This window comes from Carassius auratus, unplaced genomic scaffold (assembly GCF_003368295.1).
Source record: "Carassius auratus strain Wakin unplaced genomic scaffold, ASM336829v1 scaf_tig00039194, whole genome shotgun sequence".
NCBI lineage: Eukaryota > Metazoa > Chordata > Actinopteri > Cypriniformes > Cyprinidae > Carassius > Carassius auratus.
The window spans coordinates 2126-29973 of NW_020526495.1; the positions used below are offsets into that span (position 1 = coordinate 2126).

The 27848-nt window shown below is 38.4% G+C and overlaps 1 protein-coding gene across 1 annotated transcript; it reads left to right on the top strand.

Moving 5' to 3' along the window:
• Window positions 1–316: 316 nt before the first annotated feature.
• Window positions 317–27518, top strand: LOC113083714 (roundabout homolog 2-like; the record flags this gene model as incomplete). The annotated part of the gene is made up of 6 exons (XM_026254690.1): window positions 317–643; window positions 22351–22508; window positions 23484–23604; window positions 23692–23830; window positions 25571–25698; window positions 27399–27518. Coding segments are annotated over 6 exons (953 nt in total), but the record flags the coding sequence as incomplete, so codon positions are not given.
• Window positions 27519–27848: the final 330 nt, after the last annotated feature.

Sequence of the window (27848 nt, forward strand, 5' to 3'; positions counted from 1 at the left end):
GTACTTGTAGTGCTTCTTGCGCTGACTTGCATCTGGGGTTACAATTTATTTTAAGGTGACCTTGTTACAGTCTAAATATATTTAAGTTCTGAGTAATATTAAATAACTTCATGTATTTAGTATATGGTTGTGGTCTGGCTTAGGGTTTCTTGCATTTAATAATGTGTAATTGACTGTTATTGTAATAGTAAGTACATGTAACAAGGACACCTTAAAATAAAGTGTTACCGCATTAAGTTTTTTTTTTTATTTTTTATACCAAATTCTCTCAATTGCATGTAATGCAAATAGTGACCATCGATTCTCTCTCTTACAGGATCTCGGCCTAGGTTGGAAGATGCCGCGCCACGGATTGTCGAACACCCCTCAGACCTCATTGTTTCCAAGGGCGAGCCCGCCACATTGAACTGCAAGGCCGAAGGTCGGCCGACCCCTATGGTGGAGTGGTACAAAGATGGCGAGAGAGTCGAAACGGACCGTGAGGATCCACGCTCCCATCGCATGCTCCTCCCCAGCGGTTCCCTCTTCTTCCTCCGAATCGTTCACGGAAGACGCAGCAAGCCTGACGAAGGAGTATACGTGTGCGTAGCGAGAAATTACTTGGGCGAAGCCGTCAGCCGTAATGCCTCTTTGGAGGTCGCAAGTAAGTCGTTCATTTGTACTCTGATCCTTGCCTCGTACTCTCTTCCTCAATCTCTCCAACAGCAAATTTCCGCAGTGCTCATCTTTTTTCTGCCGCCTCTATAAAGCTTTACCATTTTGTCCTGCTCTCCTCATCTTTTTCCCTTCTCCTCCATCTCCATTTGATCTTGTTTAGTCTTCCACTCGCTGCAGCGGCCCATAACCATCGTCCCTGGCGGAGTGAAGCACTGAGGTCATTGTTAGTTTTAGAAGAGGTAATCTGATTTGTGATATTAATGTAGATGGATGAGAGCTGGTATTCGAGATAAATTCAGCCCCAGAAATAGCCAAGAGAGGAGCGGAATGCTGGCGGCTTCCAGGTGACAGATGTTAGCTTAAAAAAATCCACCAGCATCTCAGTGTTTCTAATGGAATGGCTCCAGGTTTAACAGCAGGGCTTCCCATATCCAATACACACTAATTAAATGCTGATGGCACTATTTGATTTCGGTCATTAGATTATCGCCAATTTCATTATGCTACCGCAACGTTATGTTTTTGGCATGTGACCGTAGAGCTTTCTGATACAGAATCATTTATAGGTGGCCTGCAGACCTTAAATGGTGTCGTCAGAGGACAGATCCCTCACCTGCTCGAGTATTTCACCATCTGCTCCGAGATATCAGCGAGACGCAATAGTCCCCATGTTCTGGCACCGCTTCAGAAAAAATAGCACCATTCTTACTCAATTCAAAGCCAGAACGCAGATTCGGTCTCCAGCAACTCATAAATTCTGTCTATTAAATTCCTCTTCCATGCGTTCTTATTGCAAAACGCTTCAAACCCCAAAGCATTTACAATTCACTCACACTCTGCTATCTAATTAGGATCTGAACCTCCCTGTTGAGCTGCAATATCTTTATTTAAAAGGCAAAGCAAAGAAACTGTTACTTTTGATGTCTTCAGAATTAATTGAAGTTGGTGCAGCTCTCCAAAGCTGGAAATAACGGTTATTTGCTGCATGATGATATTTATTCTCATTCTCGAGCAGCGTTTTCAGCTTGGATTTCTTTTCAGTTAGATTTTTATTCCTTCTTTCTTATCAGCATTGAAAGTCATATTTCCATATCACATATTTTTGAGTTTTCAGATTGGATTTGAAGAATAACTCCATTCAGTTATAGGACTGATTGTTGGATGCGGTTACCAAAACCATTAACCTACATTTCAGATTCATTTATTAGTGATATCCCACACCTGAAATACACTGTGCTGTTTCAAAACTCCAAGTTCATTGTAAGTTCGTGATCCACAAGGGTTAAAGAACAGATGGTCTGTTGAATAAAACATTTTTTATTGTTGCTAAGAAAATTAGTTTTCCAGCGTTGCATTAAAGATGGTGGTTTTCATCCAGAATACGATACGAGACTCAATTTAATGCTCGGAAATTTGTATGTCTTGGTAACTCCTTTTACAGCGGTATCTAAAAAATATGTTTTTACCTCAGTGGACCGTAAACAAGCTAAACGCATAATCAAGCATCTGAACTTCCCGAGCGTTCCCTCTACAAATGAAAGGTTTTTGGATGAGTTCTTCTCACATTGAGCAGAAACGTTTGCAGTCTATGTTCCTCCAACGAGACTGTCATTATCATTAACTGTAGACTGAATGTGCGCAGTGGAAAGAATTCTGGTACACAAATAGTTCTAGAACCCCACAGGAGTTGATTCTAGGTCTAGATTCCTAAACCACACATCCTTGCCAACTGTCTGTCCTGTCCTTTATCTGTGTCCCCATCATCCAAGTGGTCTACAGTATATCGTTAGTTATGATATGTTTGGTTCTGCTATTAGACGACAGTGGGACATTTCCTCCAGGGAATGCTTGCCAAAAACAAGAAAGAATCCTGTACATAAAATATACATTGATAGTATAGCTTAGTCAGTTGTCAGTCTAAAATTTGAGATATATTCATTATATATTTAGTGTTTCTGTAGCTCAATTGGTAGAGCATTGTGTTATCAAGCGCAAGGTTGGGGGTTCGATTCCCCGGAAACACATGATATGTAAAAATTGATAGCCTGAATGCACTGTAAAATGCATAAATTTTAATTTAATTAAAATGTTTAATTTAATTTTTTTTTAAATGTATTTGTTTTATTAATGGAAATTTCCCTAATTTGTTAATTGAGGCTATTTTTCGCAAGACTAAATTGATTGTCATAACCGGTACATAAACATATGAAAGCCCACATTTACACCCCAACTCGTTGTTTCAGTCCTGACTCATTTGGAACAAAAATAATATAGTTTGGCGAATTTTACACCTGTTTTTGTCCTTTTTGGTTTCAAAACTAATGTTTTTCAGAATGGCGTCTTTGATGTTCCACAGTAGAAAAAAAGCCATACTGGTTGGAATAACATGAGGATTGAGTAAATGTTGACACAATGTATATTTTTGGTTGATCTGTTCCTTTGATATCCTTTTAATGCAATAAAAGTTCAGAATAGCTTTATTTTGAAGGAATAAGCTGTGTGGGCATTGTGGTGATGAGATCTGGGTACATAGTGCCAGCTCTCTGCATGGAGATCATCTTTCTCCATCGTGGCATGGATCCATCAGCCAGGTGGTGGGCGGGAGATGGGAATGAGGGGTCTTCTGCCAGCAATAGAGCTTGTGTGGTTCACAGGTTTCGGGGGTTTGGCAGAGTGAGGTATATATATTGCGAGAAAGGGAGGTAAAAAAAATCAATAGAAAGGAGAAGGAGGGAACCCATATGCCAGGCGTGTTGATCTGCCACCAGCAGGCAGCATGTCGTACATTAGGAGGGCACAGATCTTCGGTCAAACGTGAGATGTTCTGGTGAGAATAAACAGGCTCTTGGCCTGGTACGCGTGGGAGGGACTGAATTCCCAGAGAGTGTTTTAACAGCCTGTTTATATATGCTGCTTTTGAAGGCAGTATTTATGATCGAGGTGATGAGTTATGTAGGCACGGTTGCATTACTCAGATGATGAAGCCGGAGCTGGGATGATTTACAGTGACAGAACTCTCACACGTTAAATGATAGATGAAAGGGAATGGATCCGTGATAGTTCATCTGTGGTTTGTGGTTTATTACTTTTTAAATGATGCTCAGCATTTGGTGTCGCTCCTCTTTATACTTTTGCTTGGCTTATGGGTAAACATCCGCCATTTGGAGCTTCTAATGAAAGTTGTTTTGGGGTGGTCAGGACTGGTTTCCAGGAGAACAGGTGAAGACGGAACAGCAGCTGTTCCGTGGAATGTTGGGAATGAACAGGTGAAAGGAAAATATGATACTCTTGTTCCCTGTATTGATTAGCTGTGAGAAGCGGGAAACTTTCACACTTTTCACTTATGGGGAGGTTCAGCAGCCAATTTGGTCTGAATTGTAACTAAGATTGTCGTGATGTCAGCAACCTAGTCGAAATTTCAGGATTCTCGACAGCACAGCAAAAAATATTCTATTGAATCCTTTCCTTTTTCCCCAAGTTTATATTTAGCAAACTTTATTTATTTATTTATAGTTAGTTAATAATATACTAAATATTTATTAAAAAAATGGTTTTACTATTTTAGATTTAAATGGGTCATATGATGCCCCCCCCCCCTTATTTTTGTGCATTTGGTGTAACAGAATATGTAGACATGCTTTAATGTTAAAAAAACAAATTTTCAAATACTGTACATTATTGTAAGTCCTCTATGCCCTGCCTCTCTCAAACGCTTCGTTTTCTACCAAGTCCCTCTTTCCAACAAGTGCAATCTCTATTGATTGGCCAACTGACCCAGAGCATTTTGATTGGCCGAACATTGCAAGCATTTGTCAGAATTGCAATGCCCCTTTCCATAATCGCTAGCTTCATCTTTAAAAATAAACGTAAGGACAGTTAATAATGTCCTTAGTTTTACCATCAGTTCAAGCCCGAAAGGGGAACAGAGTCGCATGACAGACACAGTGATGAAGCTGAAGTTTAAAACTTTGATATATTGTATCAAATAATAATAAATCTAGATGAATAACCATTCAATTATAATTAATTAAATCAAAAATTGATTGAATATTTTGTAAAAGTAATGTGAAAATATGAAAAATACCAGTAAGGTCAGTTGGGCCATTCTGCTGGTGATGGAAGGGTTTGCTCATGGGTTTCTCTGCACCTCTAGGGTTTAAGCTGGAGACATCCTTACAGATAAGCCTATTTACGTGAAGCTCCTCAGTCCAGGACAAACCTAAAGTAATAGTTTCTTATGTTCAGCAGGGCATGCTGTCCCCCTCTGGGCTGCCTGCCCTCTGTGCTATTATCTTTATTGCCTTGGCTCTAGACCCGTGTAGGTGCTGAAGGGTGGCCTGGAGCAGTTAAGATTTCCAAACTCCTCAGTATAAACCAATAAAGAAACTAGCAGAAAAGAGCATCTTAAAAAAAAAAAAGCCTATAAAGGTTTTTAATTAGATTTGAGCAGTCTTTTACTGCAGCTCTAATGCATCTACACACCCTACATAAATCAGATTTCTGTGATCCAACTTCCCGTTTCATCTCGACTCAGAAGACAATTTCAGTCCCGCAAAGCTGCTAAAACGTCATTCAGACTTTGATGAGATGCATCCACGAAGTAGATTTATTATTTCAGAGCCTTCGTTGGGAATATGTGAGCGATTAATCTTCCTGAATTTGCCAAAGAGGTGCCAAGTTGGAAATGCATTTTTCTAACAAATACATATTAACCAGCAAAATCAGACGCCCGTGTGGCTGCGTGTGTGTCCCTGCAGTAATAATGAGATCACTTAGCCTGCCGAACTCCAGGGGTCAGGGAGACTGCTGACAGGGTGGGGTCATTCGGACACGGGGCGAGACAGGCCTTCTGTCCCCTGGCTATTCAACTCTCTCACTACCTAATGAATGTTTTAAAGTCAGCCTGGAGGAACACCGATCAGACATATGAACACAAGGCCATCTCGGAGGGAGAGAGAGAGATAAAGTAAGGATAGTCATAATAAATATTAATGGAAATGAGAGAAAGAGACTGTTTAGCTATATGATCAACAGGTGGTGTGAGGATGAGTTTAGACTAAACCCCCACTCATTTGATAAGCAGGGGTGCAGCTGTGTGCTTTTGTATAGTCAGGGTTATGACCAGAGCAGACAGGACAAAGGGGACAACGCAGCCCACCTCTGACACCCTAGGAAGCCCCCATCCACTTTCAATCATTGCCACCAATTCTGAAACCTAACCAACTCTCATTTGTCTCTCTGTAGTTACACCTCAGTTTACTTGGTCTGAAATTGAATGTAGAATTAGTAGTTACATTTATTAGTAGTATGTTTAATCATCATCATCTAAATAAATCTAATCTTAATATACTGTAATAATAAAAACAGCAATAATAATAATAATAATTAAGCCTGTTATTACATCTAAATACAATTCAATAATAATAATAGATAATAAGTAATCACAATAAGTAATTTTTCATGCCAAGGAATATAGTTTATAATGATAATAATAGTTGCATATACATTCTGAACTTTCCGGTTTATAGTATTTAATTGCACTTTTTGCGTACTCGTGTCCCTCATGAAACAGTCGTTTCACTCTGTGGTTGTGGTTAAATGAATGTGTAATCTTTGTTGTTGACTTTGGGAGAGCCTGACCACCATAGGGACTGTTTAATTGCATCTATTCATTTTCCTTACAGAGATCATAAAATTGTAATTGTCCATTTTACTGGCATACTAAATTGCAAGGTGACTTTAAGGGCTTCCTGTAGGACGACATATATATATATTTTTTTTTAAATAACTATTATCCATATCTGAACTTTAGCCTTATTTTTAAAACACCTCAGATCTTTAGAGTGGGGAACCGACATTTAAGCTTAAAATGAAGTTAGTAAGCCTGTTTAAGTGCTGTGATTGATGGGAACCGGTCGTCGGAATGCTAAATTATTTTCCTTCCACTGCATACAGTATGTGGCTGTGCAATCCATATACCCCGAGAGTTTGTGCAGGCACCAGCCCTGGGATGATTGATTGCCTCTCTCTCGTTGGCATTGCCAGCTGGCATCAGAGAGATGGGAGAGAGCAGTGGGCCAGGATATTGGACTGTATTTAGAAGGTAGGAGAGCATTGAAACACACACTGCCAGCAAAAGCAATACTTGCTTAAGCTGTTACATTTCCGTTGGCCTTTACTTCCTTTTACTGGTTTTGGCCCCTTAGAGTAACACAAATCCAAGCCAGGTCTTTTTCTGTAAATGTAAAAATTAACGGTCTTTTGAACCAAAACTGAATCCGGAACAAATGATGACAGTTCAGTTTCTTCGAGCAGTGTCAACCAATCTAATAAAAATAAAGCCTGCACACGTTTGTGACATCTGTTTCAAAAGCGTATAATGCTCTCCATAGCTCCTTTTAGCAGACAGGCTCACCTTGAAGGATCAGAGGATTTCGGCTGAGCAAGAATCCTTCCCCAAACCCCTGCGAGGAAAGGCTTCAATGTCAAGCCTTATCCTGAGACCTGTCCCGCTGATATGCACTGACGCGTCATGCAGAGCGCGCTCAGAATTTGACTGCTCCGCTGAGTTTGAGCACTGTCTCCTCTTATGATTTCAGTACCACGTGTGGAGTGGTAAAAGAGCGCTGTACTTGCCTCGTAAGCTCATACTCCATTCGATTTCTGCAGTCTGTTGAGAATCCATTAAAGAAGTAACATCTTTGCTGGTGGCACATTGATTATTTCAGACATTGTTCTCATGATTGTTGAATTCCATTTACAAGCGCTTCACTTGTTTTTGTACAACAAATTGAAAGCTTTTGACAGTATATCTGATGCCGGTTTCATTCCGTTCAACTCCTTCAAAAGCAGCGTCGTTTCCAATTTTGTGTTTCTCTGTGTATTACATTGGTTAATCTTTAGTTTTATGCACATTCCTGTAGGAAGTGCCTCTCCTAAAATCAATAAATTTATTTTGCATCAGCTTTCCTACCTCGAGCCATCCTCAGGCAAGAACTGGCTGTGTTTAACAAATAAAATGATATTTTTTTCCAGAGCTCCCAGCAACAGCACAACAACTGCAGTCTTGCAACAGAAAAAAATACAAATAAAATGTATATATGGACATACAAAATAATATATACTTTTAATATATGGCATATCAGCAACAACAACAAAAAAGCAAAATAAGTCCCAGATCACCTGCTGGTTCATTTTGGACAGTTGGACATTTCAGTTTCCCCAGATGGTTGTGGACTATTGGGGGACAGTTCATTAGCGAAAAGGGGGGCGATGATGGACAAAGACATAGAGTTGGGTCCTGTCCTCTCATTAAGCTTGAGAAGTGCAGACCATCACTAGATTAAAGTAATCCTCTTTCTTTCCAAAGACCATGTCTCTATTAGCCTCCACCGTGGTCAGCCACACGCTCCAGATTAGACCACATCACTAATGGATTTATTGTTGTTGGTATTTGCATACAAAAAGACCAGCTATGGGGGGCTGCCTGGGGCACTCTTCCTGGATGTGCCATCAATGCAGAGATCCTCCCATCCCTCATCCCCCTATCTCCTCTACTTTTGTTCTCCAGTCAGGCATTTTGTGGGCCAGCGTTGTGTCCAGCAGCGCAGAGGCTGGTAACGGTTTACACGTGCAATCCCAAGCACTGAATAATGATGAGTTTACAGTAGGGTGAACGTGTTGGACAGTCAGCCACCCACTGAGCAGCTGTTTTCCCTACAAAACACTTGATTGAAGTGGTTTTGTAGCTTCAGTTGTTGCGAAACGCTTCATAATACGATGAAATTGGGACGTGAGGGAGGTTATGTGAATGGTTTGGAGCTGACCTCTTGTTAGGCATCAAAGATGAGAAGATTCAAGGCTTGTCTGATTAAGTTCAGATGATTCCTTCTGATTTAAAGTCAAAGCTAACAAATGTTTTGTTGAAGAGCTGAAAAGGATGAAATGAAGTGTTGTTGAAGTCTAGATTCCATCACAAAAACATAATGATGTAAGCAACTGAAACTTGCCCATGCATTGCAAATGTGATTGGCAGGCAAATTGATTTCTGTCAATTTTATATATATATATATATATATATATATATATATATATACAGTCTTGTTCAAAATAATAGCAGTACAATGTGACTAACCAGAATAATCAAGGTTTTTAGTATATTTTTTATTGCTACGTGGCAAACAAGTTACCAGTAGGTTCAGTAGATTCTCAGAAAACAAATGAGACCCAGCATTCATGATATGCACGCTCTTAAGGCTGTGCAATTGGGAAATTAGTTGAATTAGTTGAAAGGGGTGTGTTCAAAAAAATAGCAGTGTGGCATTCAATCACTGAGGTCATCAATTTTGTGAAGAAACAGGTGTGAATCAGGTGGCCCCTATTTAAGGATGAAGCCAACACTTGTTGAACATGCATTTGAAAGCTGAGGAAAATGGGTCGTTCAAGACATTGTTCAGAAGAACAGCGTACTTTGATTAAAAAGTTGATTAGAGAGGGGAAAAACCTATAAAGAGGTGCAAAAAATGATAGGCTGTTCAGCTAAAATGATCTCCAATGCCTTAAAATGGAGAGCAAAACCAGAGAGACGTGGAAGAAAACGGAAGACAACCATCAAAATGGATAGAAGAATAACCAGAATGGCAAAGGCTCAGCCAATGATCACCTCCAGGATGATCAAAGACAGTCTGGAGTTACCTGTAAGTACTGTGACAGTTAGAAGACGTCTGTGTGAAGCTAATCTATTTTCAAGAATCCCCCGCAAAGTCCCTCTGTTAAAAAAAAGGCATGTGCAGAAGAGGTTACAATTTGCCAAAGAACACATCAACTGGCCTAAAGAGAAATGGAGGAACATTTTGTGGACTGATGAAAGTAAAATTGTTCTTTTTAGGTCCAAGGGCCACAGGCAGTGTGTGAGACGACCCCCAAACTCTGAATTCAAGCCACAGTACACAGTGAAGACAGTGAAGCATGGAGGTGCAAGCATCATGATATGGGCATGTTTCTCCTACTATGGTGTTGGGCCTATTTATCGCATACCAGGGATCATGGATCAGTTTGCATATGTTAAAATACTTGAAGAGGTCATGTTGCCCTATGCTGAAGAGGACATGCCCTTGAAATGGTTGTTTCAACAAGACAATGACCCAAAACACACTAGTAAACGGGCAAAGTCTTGGTTCCAAACTAACAAAATTAATGTTATGGAGTGGCCAGCCCAATCTCCAGACCTTAATCCAATTGAGAAGTGATATCAAAAATGCTGTTTCTGAAGCAAAACCAAGAAATGTGAATGAATTGTGGAATGTTGTTAAAGAATCATGGAGTGGAATAACAGCTGAGAGGTGCCACAAATTGGTTGACTCCATGCCACACAGATGTCAAGCAGTTTTAAAAAACTGTGGTCATACAACTAAATATTAGTTTAGTGATTCACAGGATTGCTAAATCCCAGAAAAAAAAAAAATGTTTGTACAAAATAGTTTTGAGTTTGTACAGTCAAAGGTAGACACTGCTATTTTTTTGAACACACCCCTTTCAACTAATTGCCCAATTGCACAGCCTTAAGAGCGTGCATATCATGAATGCTGGGTCTTGTTTGTTTTCTGACAATCTACTGAACCTACTGGTAACTTGTTTGCCTCGTAGCAATAAAAACTATACTAAAACCTTGATTATTCTGGTTAGTCACATTGTACTGCTATTATTTTGAACAAGACTGTATATATATATATATATATATATATATATATATATATATATATATATATATATATATATATATATGTGTGTGTGTGTGTGTGTATATATATATATATATATATATATATATATATATATATACACACACACACACACACTATATACATACATACACGTATATACATATACATATAAACATAGTTTGAAATGACATGAGCGTGAGATGGCAATTTTTTATTTTTAGGCGAAGACCCCTTTAAAGATCTCATCTTTTATCAGACGAGAGTCTGCGATTAACTTATAGATAGAGCTGAATCTTTTGAACTTCACATAGAGAGCTCTGAAGGGTTTAGACATGAACACATCTCTAAACATTATTCAGAAGAAAGATTATGTGATACACGTAACACATTGGAATATGCTCCCAAAACCATTTACTGAATCTTTATGCAGTCTGAGTGCACATTTGAAATGGCTAGATTGTTTCCCTCCCTGATGACCGTCTCTCCATTAGTCTCCTCTGTATAAAACACCATCTCTCTGTCATTTAAATGAGGCTGGCGTATTCTGATGTAGCTAGCACGGGCTGCTTAAGGCAGCTGCTGGTGGGACAGTGATTAACAGTGAATGGGGTGGAGGTTAGAGTCGATTCCTCTGGCTCTGTGCCTCTGGATCCCACCGTCGGTCAAACGCCCCCTCTTCCTCGTTTTTTTTTCCTGGATAATGACACCCACCTCCAGCACTGCACATGTGGCCTTGCCCATAAAGAATACTCATCTATAACTTCAATTTGTTCCCCTGACATGGCGAGGGCTAAAAGGTTTCGGGGAAGACCAGACGGGCCTGTTTATGGGCAGTTAAGAGCCTTGAAATGATGTACCTTTGCAGCACGTCTCCTACATCTCTCCGTAGCTCATTCTCCCCGTCCCTCATATAGAATGCATATCATTTCATCAGGCTAGATAGGGGTGCTGGGGAGCACTTTTGGGTCGTAAAACATATGAAATATCACTGTTATTTCTTGACATGGTGTCTGCCGCCGTAGGGTTTACGAGCATTGTAAAGATAACTTGTGTCCCAGAACATGCAACCAAAAGATTGCAGCGTTACAAAAATTTATTTAATTTAGAATGTTTTTCTCTTTCTTACGTATTTACTTACAAGTTACATATTTATTATTTACTTGTTTATGTATCTTTTTATAGCAGATGCTGCAGTAGGTAACTTTTGTAAAAAGGTATTTTTTTTTACATATTTGTTAAACCTGTCATTATGTCCTCACAGTAGAATATGAGACAGATAATCTGTGAAAAAATCAAGCTCCTCTGGCTCCTCCCAGTGGTCCTATTGCCATTTGCAGAAATTTGCCGCTCCCGGTAAGAAACAACCAATCAGAGCTGCGGTTCGTAACTTTTTTTTTTGTGTTCAAAATTTACAAAATTTATATAATGAGCGAGTACACCATGAATCCATTTTCCAAACTGTGTTTTTAGCCTGTCATGAATCACTATGGTGCACCTATAATAAGTGTTTATATTCAGACTATTTTCGATTGCTTCGTGGATACCGCGGGGGAGTAACCCTGTACCTTTTGTGATTCTTCATAGACATAAACAGAGAAGTAGTTCCGGCTACGATGTTCTTCCGCAAGACGCAAGCAGTTCTGTTTATTAACCGCTAAAGCGTCAAAAGTTACCAACTGCAGCTTTACTTATATTTATTAAGTTATTTGTTTGTTTGCTTATACAGCAGTTACTATTTATGTAGAAAATGTAGACTCTTTTCAACTGCTTATTTGTGTTTTGCTTTACTTCAATTTTTTTCAATTTACACTCAAATTCTCTGAAATGATAAATCTTTTTTTGCTGATCAGTGAAACCGCACAAAATTGTTAATTTAGCTTTAAGCCTTTTCACTTTTGTTTGTCCTGTTTAATAAACTTTTAGCCATTAAGCTGTGACAGTACCTGAATATTAACATCAGCCTGGTGGATCAGAGCGTTACTCACACATGGAGGAAATTATTTTCCGTCATAGTCACCACATCAGTGGATCCAGATGCTTTTCATCAATCAGCTGTGAAAGAGAGAGACAGAGGGAGCGAGAGATCCCAGCTGTTGTGTTCTGACAGGACTCAGGTGATGGCTAAGCAGCAGAGACAGCATCTAAATGAACGTCTAGATGATGACAAACACGCACATGCTAATTCCACTGCAAACAAAAGCCGAAAGAGACCGAAAAAAGTGACTATGGCGTACAAGCAGTGTTGATTTCCCACTGTCCCCAAGGCAATATCAGTCTGGGCTTCTGCCCTGAGCTCACACCGGACTCATTATGTCTGGAGAGGCCTCTTTGATCCTATCGGGGTTTGGGATGATGGAACATTGAAGGCAGCAGATCGCTCTGTGTGTGTGTGTGTGTGTGTGTGTGTGTGTGTGTGTGTGCACACTATAGTGTGTATTTGTGGGGATGTTAGCTGGTGGGGGTAGGAGAGAGGGACAGATGTCCAAGCTGCACACGCCTCGAGCATCAGATCCACCCCCCAACTCCCCTGTTACCTCTCCACCCCTCTTTACTCCCATCCCACTTCTGTCAGGAGCCAGTCCAGCCCGTGGGTCCATTGACAGCAACAGATGTGTTCGGCACTGGGCCATACTGATGCTAAGGTGACTGCAGAAGACCTCTGAAATCCAACCTCTTCCAAGCTGCTGTGGCATCTCATAGCCAGGAGAAATGAAACCTGATCTAGATCCTCTTATCCTCTGAAGTGTCATTGATGGCAGAGAAGATTAGAGTTTAAATTCCTCAAAATGTTCTTTGGGTTCTTTTGGTTGCAGTTGTGGGCCAGTCTGATATATTGTTTCCTGCCATAACTGACTGCAGGGCAGAGGCTTAGCCGCATCTATCCAGAGATTTGGAGGAAGATATTGAGATGTCCTTTCATGTGGGCCAGAGACAGGTGTATTCAAGAGAAGTACTCTTTCTCAAAGCTGCTGTAATTGTGTTGACTCCACAAGGGAACTCTTAGTGGCGGCCACAAATCACTACAGAGAACAGAAGGAAATCACTCATACACTCAGACAGCTCAAGAAAAAACGCTAAAATATCTCACTATAATATTTTCAGCCAATACTTGGCTGCCCATGAGGACCCTATATTTTTCCCAGGACACATTTTTATTAATATGTTTGTGTGTTTCTTCAATTTACTTGTAAAAAAAATAGTAAAAAAGATTTTATGCTCCAAATGCAGCATTTCAAACTTTTAGTCTATCTACAACTGCATCTCAAATCCAAACAGTATACATGGTTGAACCCCTGATGTCACATAGACTATTTTACCGATGTCCTTATTACGTTTCTGTGTGTTGATCGTGGTAGCATCATTGCTATGTAGGATCAGAGACCTCTCAGATTCAATCAAAAATATCTTAATTTGTGTTTCCGAAGATGAACGAAGATCTTACGGCTTTGGAATGACTTAATGGTGAGTAATTAATGACAGAATTTTCATATCTTTTTCACATATATTTGACAGCTTAAAAGCTGTGACAGTTGAGTGCACGAATAACATTTCACACTACATTTATGTGGTTTTTAAAGTGTGTCAATTAGTATCAAGTAGTAAGTATTTAAAGTACACTTTGCAGCTGTGGATTTAGGGGGCAGCTGTGGCCTAATGATTAGAGAGTTGGACTTGTAACCTGAAGGTTGCAGGTTCAAGTCTCTGGCTGGCAGGAGTTGTAGGTGGGAGGGAGTGAATGAACTCTTCCACCCTAAATACCCATGGCTGAAGTGCCCTTGAGCAAGGCACTGAACCCCGGGTGCTGGATATATAACTGCCCGCTGCTCTGGGTGTGAGTTCACATCTCACTGCTGCGTGTGTGCACTTGGATGGGTTAAATGCAGAGCACCAATACTGAGTATGGGCTACCATACTTGGCAAATGTCATGACTTTCACTTTTCTTTTTTTCTTTTTGGAAATTTCAGTGTGCACTACTCACACTATTTATACAACAAAATATATAAATATATAAATATAAATGTCGTTCCTGTGGCTCAGTGGTAGAGCCTTGTGTTAGCAATGCAAAAGGTCATGGGTTCAATTCCAAAGGAGCACACATTCTGGTAACATTGTGGCACAAGATCTTGCGAGATCTGATGTGTCGGAAAGGTGACAAAATCCTCGTGCGGGCCATATACTGTATACCCATAGGTTTCCGAAGAGTGTTTGTGAAACCAAAAGTAGGTGGAGCAGGCCGTCTCCATCTTGGCAGCATGTCACAGTGCGACACACCCGGATAATCAAAGATGGGCAAAAAGGCGGAAGCTGGTTCCTGAAACCACACCCACCTAGCTCAACATTGGTGACAGTTGCAATCCACCTGTCACTCAAGTTTGCCCCCGCCCCTTAATTATGCAGAACTTTAAGGCTTAATATAATTTAAACGGATGAGTTAAGAGTCATTTCACAATTCAAATCACGATATGGACTAGAATCTGTAAATATAAAGCTGCAAAAGTCAATTTAAGTATGAATCCTGCATTTTCTGCCTGTGTCTGTTAGTGAATTGCGCAGATGTTTGGTTTACACACACACACACACACTGAACCGTGGTGATTTCAGCGTCTGACGTCTCACTAAATGAGAACGTAAACTAGGGATACATTGATCCTATACTTGGGATCGGTATCAGCTCCGATACTGGCATTTTCTGCGGATTGATTCTGCGATCAGACGAGACCGATCCAAATCCAATATTGTGTGTAAACTATTGTGTTATCGTTGAGCCCCATGAAAGGCACAAAAACATTATAAAGCACCAAAATGTTTTTGTGTACATATTTAAAGTGTTCTGAAGCTGTTCAATAGTTCAATGTGAGGTACAGGTTAATATTGAAGTGATTAAATTCACCTAAACTCTTCTTTCCGCTGCAGCTGTCTGTCATCCTCCATTCAGCAATCAAACTGGGTGTTGTGTTCTGTTACAGTCAAAACGATGAAACGGACAATAACTGAGGTTTAAAACTGTTCAAAGAAAAGGCTCAATAAACTAATGCACAGATTTAATAGACTACGTATCAATATCTCTTCCCTTTGTACTAGTGATGTCTGAACGAACGAATCGTTCATTTTAACCAGTTCTTCTTAGTCTTCTTAGGTTCACGTTTCCAGTAATCACTAGTCCACAAATTACTTAAATTATTCATTTTTTAACGTGGCTGACACTCTCTCTGAGTCGAAGTTATCCAATATCCCGGAGTAATTCATTTACTCAAGCAGTACACTGACTGAACTGCTGTGAAGAGAGAACTGAAGCTCATCATTCTGCGCACGGGATTTGTGCCGCTCTATATGGGTGCCTTTAGTATTATAATACTTTTCTGTGTAATCAAAGATTATTAATAGTCTTTCTTGTTTTGTCCTATCTATCATATGTGGCTGCCTTTATTACTGTGCTATACATTTAAAAGAAACTTCTTTATTTCTATATATATATATATATATATAAGTGAAAGTGAAGTGACATTCAGCCAAGTATGGTGACCCATACTCAGAATTTGTGCTCTGCATTTAACCCATCCGAAATGCACACACACAGAGCAGTGAACACACACACACACACTGTGAGCACACACCCGGAGCAGTGGGCAGCCATTTATGCTGCGGCGCCCGGGGAGCAGTTGGGGGTTCGATGCCTTGCTCAAGGGCACCTAAGTCGTGGTATTGAAGGTGGAGAGAGAGCTGTTCATGCACTCCCCCACCCACAATTCCGTCCGGCCCGAGACTAGAACCCACAACCCTTCGATTGGGAGTCCAACCCTCTAACCATTAGGCCACGACTTCCCATATATATATATATATATATATATATATATATATATATATATATATATATATATATACTTGTTTTTTCATGAATGTATTTTACAACAATACAAAGAGCAATGTGTAACATTCTACCAGATTTTAGACTTATTCACTTTTATTTGTAAATACAATATTTCATTAGCTTTTAGAAAATTATTGTGCATCCGTGATTTTTTCTAGAATCTAGTGTATCTTTTGCTGCTGAATTATACACTAACCTAGTTTATGATAGTATTTTTGTCATAGATTATTATTATATATTTTTTCATTTGTTGTTTTTCATTAAAATTAAGTTGTTTATATGTATTAGATTGTGTTTAACACACAAAAGAGTGGTAATAAGATGATAATAAGAAATGTTTCTTAAAACCAAATAAGCATATTAGAAAAATTGTCATCACATGAATAAATTACATTTTAAAAATATTAATATAGAAAAGGACTATTTTAAGCTGTAATAGTTTTTCAAAATATAACTGTTTTTACAGTAGTTTTGGTTATTTCAGCTTTGATGAGTATAAAAGACTTCTTTCAAATCCCGAGACTCCCTGAAGGCTTTTTTAGCCTTTTTTTTTGTTGTTGTTGTTGTGGTGGGTGTCTGTCTGAGTGGAAGATTTTTTCACTTTTCCTGCCTCAGGTCTGCCCTGGTTTGGAGTGGTCAGGGGTGGTCTGTTGTGGATAAGTTTACATCCAGGGGGCTGGAGGACAAATGTGGCCATTTAAAGAAGATGAGAGGATTGAGGGGCCAGCAGACAGGCCTAAAGCTCTCCATATGTCCACACACACAGATAATGATTAGCATTATACCTCATCAATCAGACAAATCAATAGCCTGCCGGTCAACTACCACCTGTACACCTGATTACGCATGCTAAACCCACATAGCTCAAATGGAGTGAGATTAATTAAATAGTATGTAATCATAAGCATGTTAGATGCATCATTGGGCACCTGTGCATCTGTAAATCAAATTGGAAGGAGCGGTGCAGATATTTAATATCGAGGATGCACTTGTAAAACTGATATTGACACCGTTCGTGATTTCCTGTCCCAAATTCAATAAGATTAATGCATTGCAATGATCACGCCCTGAGATTACAGCCCATGTCCTCTTCGATGAAGCCATCTTCAGCTTTCAGCTGTCTATGTATATGTCTAAGGAATGTGATGGATCGCTTCATGTGGAGAGGACAGATTGACAGATGACCAACTCAAATGCTGAAAGCGCCCCTGCGAACATAAACCTTTCATCACTGAGAGAGAGCCATTTGTCATTTCTCCTCACATATTTTGAATATTAGATTTTATTCATGAGGGCTCGTGAAACATGCATGCTTTCAAGCAACAAAGTAACGTGCTTTTGAGTGCCTCATCATGCTTGACGGTAAACCATTTCATTAAGTCTGAATGATTGCTAATTTGATGCATTTGTACGTTTAGTTTAAACTTCTGCTTTGTTAAAGCTAAAAAAAAGGTCTCTGAAAAACATAAAAACTACCTGTGGTCATATTGGATTTCACATTTCAGCAATCCAAACTGGTTGTAATGCTGAAAAAGACCTCAAGCAAACCAGTCTCTGCTTTTGAATTGATTCCGTAAAGCCTTTCACCTGCCGCTTAGTGACTCAAACAAACAGACTCATTACTGTATAGACAGCTGCATTGGGTGCAAGTGAAAGCCCCCAGCAGAGTCGTATGTTGGCGGTTTTGATGTCAGAGATCCGACTTTAAAATTAATGAAGGAGCGGGGATGAAGAATTGATTTTGAGAGGGGAAAGGTTGCTAGTCGGGGGATTCATTAGCCATGCCCCACAGAATGCAGCTATAGTGGCAGCAGAGGGAGGTAATTGAAGTGGACTGCAGTGCTCACGGGTAGGATTACACTGACTTGGTTTTCAGAGAAGATAGAAAGATGGAGAGAAGAAGGAGAGGGGGTTTCCCCCTGAGGCCAATGTAAGAGGTGGAAGGTCATAGTCCTAATCCCTTATCCCTAGGGTTAATGGCTAATTGGCAGTCTAATCAGGGTTTATAGGAGCTCTCTTGGTCAGATATGGCCTAGGACTAGTTTGAAATTATACCTTTTCTCACCTGTTAGAGTCATTTATACCTTATCTTAAGGTCATAATTGTCAAGATAGGAACAAGAGAAGATGATACTCACATTTTATTGGCTTAGCAAGCCCCTTAATAATAATTATAGTGAGTTTGCTTGTCTGTTAGAAGCTGTATTTCCGGCAACAATGGGAAAGTTCACGATAACTTAATTTTCTTTCAGATCTGAGGGCACCTCTCTAAAGGGAACTGGATCTGTTGTTGGCTTGACAGGGTAACATTAGATCTCCATAAGCCCATGAGACTCTCCTTTTTAATGCTGTTTATATGCATGTGAGTGCGTGTGTGTGGAAATTAATTAGTTGAAAGATCACATAGAGTGTGTTTTGGGACCGGTTCACGGGGGTTAATTAAAGCCGCAGGTAGGGCCAGGGATCCAAACTTGCTCAAATGGATTCAACTAACGCTCAATGCCCTGCTGACTTAAAACTTGTCAAGATATTAAGACTTTTTTTAAAACATTAGTGATGTGGTTTTGTTGTTTAATAAAGCAATAAGCTAAGAAAGGACGCATAGCCCATAATTTCGGTAGCAAGTCGTTACTGAAAAAATGAAAACAATATGGTATCAGGATTTCTTAAGGACCGGTGGTACCGTCTTCATGTGCTATCTGGACGCTTTTCAAAAAATTATTCTCGTAGCTTCAAAAAATTACTGTTGAACCACTGATGTCACGTGGAATATTTTAATTATGTCCTTTCTACCTTTCTGGCCCTTGAACATGGTGGTTGCCTTGCTGTCTATATAGGGTAAGAAAGCTCTCAGATTTCATTAAAAATATTCAAATTTATGTTCCAAAGATGAGCAAAGGTCTTACGGGTTTGGAACAACAAGAGGGTGAAGAATTAATGATAGAAATTATTTTAGGGTGAACTATCCCTTTAATGAAATGTGATTGCCACAACTGGCTATGGGTTTTCCTATTTTAAAATGCGATGTCAGTAGACATCCAATTACACTCATGTTTGTCAAGCAGGAATGCTGCCATCATTCACCATGACATCCTCACGAAGTGTAATGTATATTCAAGCCTGATGCCACTCCATCGCATACATTTGAAAGGAAGGAAATTAAAACAGCAGCAGCTGACAGACATCCATTAGAGGTGCAAAAAGGGGTGCCCCAGTAGTTAACACTAATATCTGCCTGTTCTGTTGTCCTGCTTTGGATTCATCAACAATATATATTCACTAGCACATGCTCGGAGAGCTTCATTCATCAAACCCAACTCTTCCGCCCGCCGCGATGACATTGTAGTGACATTAACGCAGTAATTTAGAAGTAATGGCCGTGCATTATCCATCCTAAAGTGAAAGCGTACACGCTGATCCACTTACGCCCACGTAAACACATCCTATGCACCAATTAATTCTCACCCATAATTAATAGTCAGAAACAAATTTGATTCCAGCTGGTTCCCGGCTGTTTTTTTGTCCATCCGTGGCTTTTCAGTCTGTTTCGGCTTTAATAAATCTTGCATTATATCGATCCATAGCGCCTATAAAGATTTGTGACTCTAATCTCGAAAACCCGCTGCAGAAACACTCTGGTTCCTTTGCTCATCAAGAGGTATTAGGGACCTTGAGATTGTATCAAACTCTCACTAACCGCTCGCGGTGCTGAAGGACAGCCGGTGTCCCCAAGCCCGAAACCTTGACTATGGTGTCATCAGTCTATTATGTGCATGACATTTTAAGGGATCATTTTAAGGACAGTTGGATTATGAAAGTGTAATTTGTTGTATACAGTATATATGGACCTGAATCACTTGGCAATATTTTTGTTAATTTTCACACAAAAAAAATCTATAAATAATTCATAATATTAATATTTGTAAGATAGTATTATTTATGGTGACTTTAGATAAAAACTGCTTCTAAATGAATTTAATTTACTGGAACTAAACCCAGCAATATTTTCTAGAATTGAGAAACCAATAGAGTTTCGAAAGATTCATTGATACCACCATTTGGACTTTTAATATGCTACATTTTTACCCCATCAGCTCTCTATAATTAATTAATCATCTTTAGGGGCTTGATGTGCAAATTATGGGGTAAAGCTCAACCTCCGCAGCTTCAGAAATCATGTCTTTGTGCTCTGAAATTTTATGTAACACTTCTGATATGTCAGTTTCAGCTAAAACAAAAAAGTTCTCTAAGTCTTCAGAGTTGTCATATTGTGTGATTTTGAGGAGACATGTGAAGCGGTGTGGTCAAGAGAGAGCATGAAAAAGATGGATGGGAAGAGAGAGAGATGACTGCCTTCGGACTGTTATCAGACCTCTGTCAGTTCAGTTGGAATCCAGAATTTGGAGAGGTTCAGGTCAGTCAAGAGAAAAGGACAAGACCAGAAAGGGGGCAGATAGGAGAAATGGTATCAAAAAGAGACTGACTTAGGCAGTGAATAGAGATTATTGTTTGTGAAGGTACATTAATTAAAAATAAGAGAACTGTACTGCTAACCTGGGACCTGTATTGCCTGATAATAGATCAGAATGTGTAGAATTGTTTATTTATTCATTTATCCCAGTGTTAGCATCGATTCTGCATACAAATGTTCTATATGAAAATTGTTTGTTGTTTTTTCTATTGGCCTTGAGCATCCTTGGGCCTTGGATACATTTGAAGAGTTATTGTACTTAAGGTTGAATCGTATACCCCTATATGGTGGTGGGCGTGTCTTATGCTAATTACCAACTGTAGGCACATGCCCCTTTTAGAATGATTTATGTCATTATTTTAGAATAGTTCATCAATAATGAAAGAGGATGAAAACACATTTCTATGGAAGCTTGTTTGCACCACGGCATAACAAATAAAGGACTTTTTATCTCACAAGTAAGAATTTTACACAAAAAAAAAATAGAATTGTGAGATGTAACCTCAGAATTTACTTATAATTCCGTCTTTTTTTGTGAGGAAAAAAGTAAACTTATTTTATATTAATACAGGCTTCTGATAATTTCTCATTTCGTACAACTGAAATTGAAATGGAAACTGTTTTTATGTGAATAAGCAGTGAGCAATTATTAGTGAATGTAAAAAAGGAAAGGAAAAATTGCTGATTTATCAAGATAAGAAAAAAAAAATACAATGTGATTTTGCAAGCAGAATTTCTTCAGGCACTATTTAGTGTCTGCTGCCTGTTTTAGTGTTCGAGTTCAGTCTGTTCCCTCCGGCTATAAAGAGAACTTTTACATTTCCTTCTCTCATGGCTTGCCGACTAAAACAGGGTCCTATTTCAGTGGATTTATTTGCTGTCTGAGCTCTGGATATTGTTTTCTTACTGAGAGACCCAGAGTTTGGTTCACTTTTGGATCTTATCCAGTGCAATATCCAAAGCCTTCCACTTTATACACTCTCTCTGAACGCAAACCTTTCGCTCTGGGCCACAAACACCAATTGGAAACGTGTAGCTGCAGAACGATTTAGAGGGGTTGATAGAGCACTGGTCAGATTAAAGTATTGGAAGTGCTGGCGCTAAGAAATCTGGTAAATGGCAATAAAATGGAAATCCAGATTGAGAGGGGAACTGATATCATCAGCCCCAAAGGTGCAGGAAGGTCAATCGAAGGATATTTGCGCTGCGGGTTATTGCCTATGTTGCCGTTTTTGCGTTTGCATGTGCTGTAGGCTGTGTTTTTGCACACTCTGTCATTTTTGTGTTCTGTTTGTAACATTTTCTGTCTGTATCAGTAACAAAAGAAGGGTGATTTTTGCCAGTGTCTAACTGATTTAATTATTCATAGTCATGCGTTAGTGGAAACAATGCATTATTTATTAGGCCGACATGGACAGTGAGTAAATTAAGACCAGGGGGAGAACAGGGACAACATTGCAAACAAATTAAACTAGGAGAGCCAACTAACAAAATGATTGCACGGCACTAAACTAATATCCCAAAGTGCTGCAGTATAACACAGTAAAGTGCCGCTGTTTGTGGAGTTATGTTCATAGTGATCTCCAGTCACAGTTGCTGATTATTTCTGTCTTTTCTCCCTGTTTCTTCAGTTCTCCGGGATGATTTCCGACAGACCCCCAGTGATGTGGTGGTGGCAGCAGGGGAGCCGGCAGTGATGGAGTGCATCCCTCCACGGGGCCACCCAGAACCCACTATCTCCTGGAAGAGGAACAACGTGAAAGTGAACGACAAGGACGAGAGGATAACGGTGAAATTTTTTCAGTCTTCTCTCTTTCCATTTCCTTTCCTTTCTTTTCCTTTCTTTATATACATTTAAAAATACATGTCAAATAAATACTGTTCTTCTTGTATTCATCAATACATATCACTGTCTCCATAAAAATATTAAGCAGCACAATGTTTTCAACATTGGTGATAAAAATAATAAGAATAAATGTTTCTTGAGCACCAAATCATCATATCTGAATGATCATGTGTCAATGAAGACTGAAGTAACGGCTGCTGAAAATTCAGCTTTGCATCACAGGAATAAATACAATTTTGACAAACATTAAAATACAGCTGTTTTAAGTTGTAATATTTCAAATTATTACTGTTTTTACTGTATTTTTGGTCAAATAAATGGAGCCTTTGCGACTCTTTTTGAGAATTTTCTTTTTTTTTTAGAAATGCATTTTTATTGACTCTAAAATTAATCTCAGTTTCAGTGTACTTTATTATGTTTTTCCATCTTAATATTGCCAAAGCATGCAAACAAATCAGTTTTGAAACAAAAACATGTGTAGGTATGGTAACATTTTGAAAAACAAAAGAAGAAGTTCAGAGAGGACATTACTCTTAATAACTCGCACAAACCAATAAATAGAAACATATTTATATATCTCTCTCTGTTCTCTCAACAATACAACTCTGTCCCTTTGTTTGTCTCTCTCCCATTGTCTGTCTATGACTCTCTTATCAGCCACTCGACTAAAGGGGCTATTAAAGCACTTTTATTAAATGCATCAGTTTGCCTGTCCTCTCTGTGTCAAGTGTTCCATAAACAATCAAACTGGCTTTTGCTTTAGTATTTATGCTTTTCTGGAGCCCAGAAACCATGTGCATAAAACATCACAACATGTTTGGCTTCCTGTGGGGACCAACTCAGATTTTAGTGTCTTTTTCTCTTAGATGTTTTATAAATGCATAGCCCTGACAGATCGTCGTGTGCTTTTCCTTACAGATCCGTGGAGGGAAGCTGATGATCTCAAACACAAAGAAGAGCGATGCAGGAATGTATGTGTGTGTCGGCACTAATATGGTTGGAGAGAAGGACAGTGACCCCGCCGAGCTTGTAGTGTTTGGTAGGTTTGTAATTCTACTTTATCCTATAGCTTTTGTTTTCTCTCGTTCATCTCTCATTGATCTCTCTGGGAATCTTTCTCCTGTAGAGCGGCCCATGTTTGTACGCAGACCTGTGAATCAGGTGGTCCTCGCTGATGACACGGTGGATTTTCAGTGTGAGGTTCAGGGAGACCCTACTCCCACCATACGCTGGAGGAAAGAGGAAGGAGAACTGCCTCGGGGAAGGTGAGACTCAGTTAAAAGCAATGAAATAGTGGCATTAACAATACGATTAAAGACAAAAGCTAATGAATTCATTTTTTTTTAAACAAAACAAATTATTTTATATTGAAAACATGAATAATACTCCTAGTAGTAGTAGTAATAATAATAATACTAATTATTATTATTATTAAGTATTATATAAATAAAAATTAAATTATTATAATAAAGCATTAAAGTAATAAAATGCATATAAATTAAAACATTTGTATGATAACAATATGAACTATATAAATAAATATAATTTTATTTGATAAAATAATTACATTTTGTTTTTCAATATTGTTTATGTGTATGTATACATGCACAGTCCCCTCCTCTTTTATTGGCAGCCTTGGAAAATATGAGCAAAGGCAGGTGTGAAAATAAATCTGCATTGTTTATCCTTTTGATCTTTCATTAAAAGAATTCACAAAATTCTAACCTATCATTGAAGTGAAGTAATTGAAAGTAGGTGGAAAATCTCATTGTGAAATAAATGCTCTAGTTCATGTTGGCCACAATTATTGGCACCCAATTATTGCAATGTCTTTTTCCAAAGATAACAGCTCAGAGTTTTGCCTGAAGAGTTTGGAGAACACCTGATAAAAGATCAGAGACCATTCCTTCATCCAGAATCTCTCCAAATCCTTCAGATTCACAGCTCCATGATGGTGCTTCTTCTCTTCAGTTCACTCCATTTTTTTTCTGTAGAGTTCAGGTCAGAGGACCGGGACAGCCACGGCAGAAGCTTCATTTTGTGCTCAGTGACCCATTTTTGTGTTAAATTTTATTTTGGAGTACTCTCCTGATGGAAGATCCAAACATGGTCCAGTATAAGATTTATAACAGAGACAGTCAGATTTAGATTTATTGTCTGTTTGATAGTATTGGTATTTGATAGAATCCATGAAGCCTTGTGTCTGAACAAGATGTTCAGGACCTCCAGCAGAAAAACAGGCCCACAACATTAACTGACAGTTTAACATGTAACTTAATAATTAAATATTATGTTAAATATTATTTTTAATTATGAATTAAAACATTTTTTTTAACATGGTTAATGCACTGGCCAAACCCCCAGACCTGTGAGTCATCTTATATTTCATATAGTTGACTGTTGACAAATATGATACAAGGTTGTGTCTATAAAATAGTTTCCCCCCCTAATATTTAACCATTCAGCATTGCAGTATAATTGACAAAAAAAGCTAACAACTTTTTCATATATTAGACTTTTATAGTACTTAATATATTTTGCAGATATATTTTACAAATATTTTTTAAATATATGTTTACATTTTTTTTAATAATTATTAAATAATGTACTGCAATTTAAAAAATATGTCTATAGAAGTTCTCACTGAACACTGTTAATCACTCTAAAGTAATACAGCTTTAGAGGAATATTATTTTGAATAATAAAATAATTACAATTTTATTTTAAATATTGTTTTTATTTATCAAATCAGTACTTTGTTTTGTAAAGATATTTTTATTTGTTTTATTGAAATATATTTTTTACTCTAATTTATAAATTATATGTAAATAAAAGTTAAAAACTCCTGGAACTCTGTTAGCAGCAGATGTTAATCACACTGAAGCGTTACAGTGGTAAAATCTAATGTAGCGAAACTTTGCTGATACAGCTGGCAGAGGACAGTGGAACTCTGTTTATAGGCATACTAGAGAGTAACTTCGTTGCGTGTGCATGTTTCCTGGCAGGTTTGAGATCCGTGCCGACAACAGCCTGCGTCTTACTCAGGTGAAGGCTGAAGATGAAGGCTCGTACACCTGTTTATCTGAGAACAGCGTGGGCAAAGCCGAAGCATCCGGAACACTTCAGGTTCACGGTGAGTTACAACAACTGTGCAGATGCACAGATGCTGCTTAGCTCAGTAACTCTCTCAAACACACACACACACACACGAGCATGCATACATGTCCACACAGCAGCACATCTGACGCAATTGATAATAATTCTATTATATTCTTCTCACTGACTTTAGCATCTTTCTCACACACACACACTCAACTGAGTCTAAATTGTATTAGCCGTAGCCGACACACACACACACACACACACACACACACACACACACACACACACACGTGCTGGCCTTGCATTTTGCTGATTACAGGAGTGAAGTGCTATGGCAACAGCCATTTATTTAAAGCTGCCAGATGCAATTAACATATTTCCATCTGGTTAGAGGCACATCTTGCTTCATAAATCATTACTGTGGGCTTGAGAACATGCACGCATTAAGAATATTCTACACACTTAATAGATGTTCATAGCAGCACACTTGCTGTGAATGATTTCACCTGACAGCTGATGGACGATGATTCAACGTGTGAGTGAAACTGAAATATTATTAGTACAGCTTTGTAGAAACATTGTAGGCTTCTCTGTCAGACAGACGGAATCTGTAACATGAGTGTACTCCTGTTCATGTCATGTTGGAATTAGCATAGTTGTGAGTTTTACAACTTGAAACCGTTGTTTTTCAAAACCTGATATTGTTAGTTGTTATCTTGTTACGAAAGCATTGACTTCTATCAATTGTTCTTTCTAATATCATGTAGAAACAACTAAAATGGCTGTATCACCATTTGAAAGCTATTTTTTTTTGCTGCTCAGTGTGTACTTATATTTAAGAATTTTATTCTTCTTTCTTTAATCTAGAAAATTATATATATATATACAGTACAGACCAAAAGTTTGGACACACCTTCTCATTCAAAGAGTTTTCTTTATTTTCATGACTTTCACACTGAAGGCATCAAAACTATGAATTAACACATTTGGAATTATATATGGAATTATATACATAACAAAAAAGTGTGAAACAACTGAAAATGTGTCATATTGTAGGTTCTTCAAAGTAGCCACCTTTTGCTTTGATGACTGCTTTGCACACTCTTGGCATTCTCTTGATGAGCTTCAAGAGGTAGTCACCTGAAATGGTCTTCCAACAGTCTAGGAGGAGTTCACCAAAGATGCTTAGCACTTGTTGGCTCTTTTGCGTCTGTCTGCGGTCCAGCTCACCCCTAAACCATCTCCACTGGGTTCAGGTCTGGTGACTGTGGAGGCCAGGTCATATATATATATATATATATATATATATATATATATATATGATAGATAGATATTTATTACAAATGTATTTAAATGTTTATAGTAAGTATTAGATATGCTATGAACCAAAAAATGCATGTGCATCTTTTTTGGTGTTATGGGTGTTGTCATAGAAACACATTTTTGCAATTCCAGTGATGTCAACAGCTCAGAGTCATCTTGTAATTATGGTAATTCCAACATGACATGAAGAAAACATAATTTAGAGTTTCGCTCATCACTTCCTCCTCATCTGCTTTTCCTGTTACTGCCGACCCATTGTGGTTTCATCCCACTTGTTTTTCATTAATCACTCAGACTTTTTGTTTTTTTTTTCATTCATGTTCTAAATACAAAATCCAACTTTCCAGTTCACTCATCTCATTTTTATAATTTTTTTTGTCTCTCTCTTCATCCTCACCTCCATTATAGTGGGCCCATCTCGTAAGTACCATTCCATTTCATTCCTCTGCATGCGTGTGCTTGTGCTTCACATGTTTCTGAGGCTGTGATTGGTTGTGACAAGGTTAAGATCCTGCATTCATCTCTTGTCTATTTGCTTGTCATTTTTTGCCCACTTAAAGGGACAGTTCACAAATATGAAAATTGTCATTTATTCACCCTCGTGTCATGTTTTATCTTTCTTCTGCAAAACACAAAAGAAGGTATTCTGAAGAATCTGATTTTGTCCATTCAGTGAAAATCAACGAAACCCCACTGACTTTTATTGTATGTACAAAAAAAGCACAGAGAAATTTGTAAAAAAAAAAAAATATATATATATATATATATATATATATATATATATATATATATATATATATATATATATATATATATATATATATATATATATTTTTTTTTTTTTTTTTTTTTTTTTTT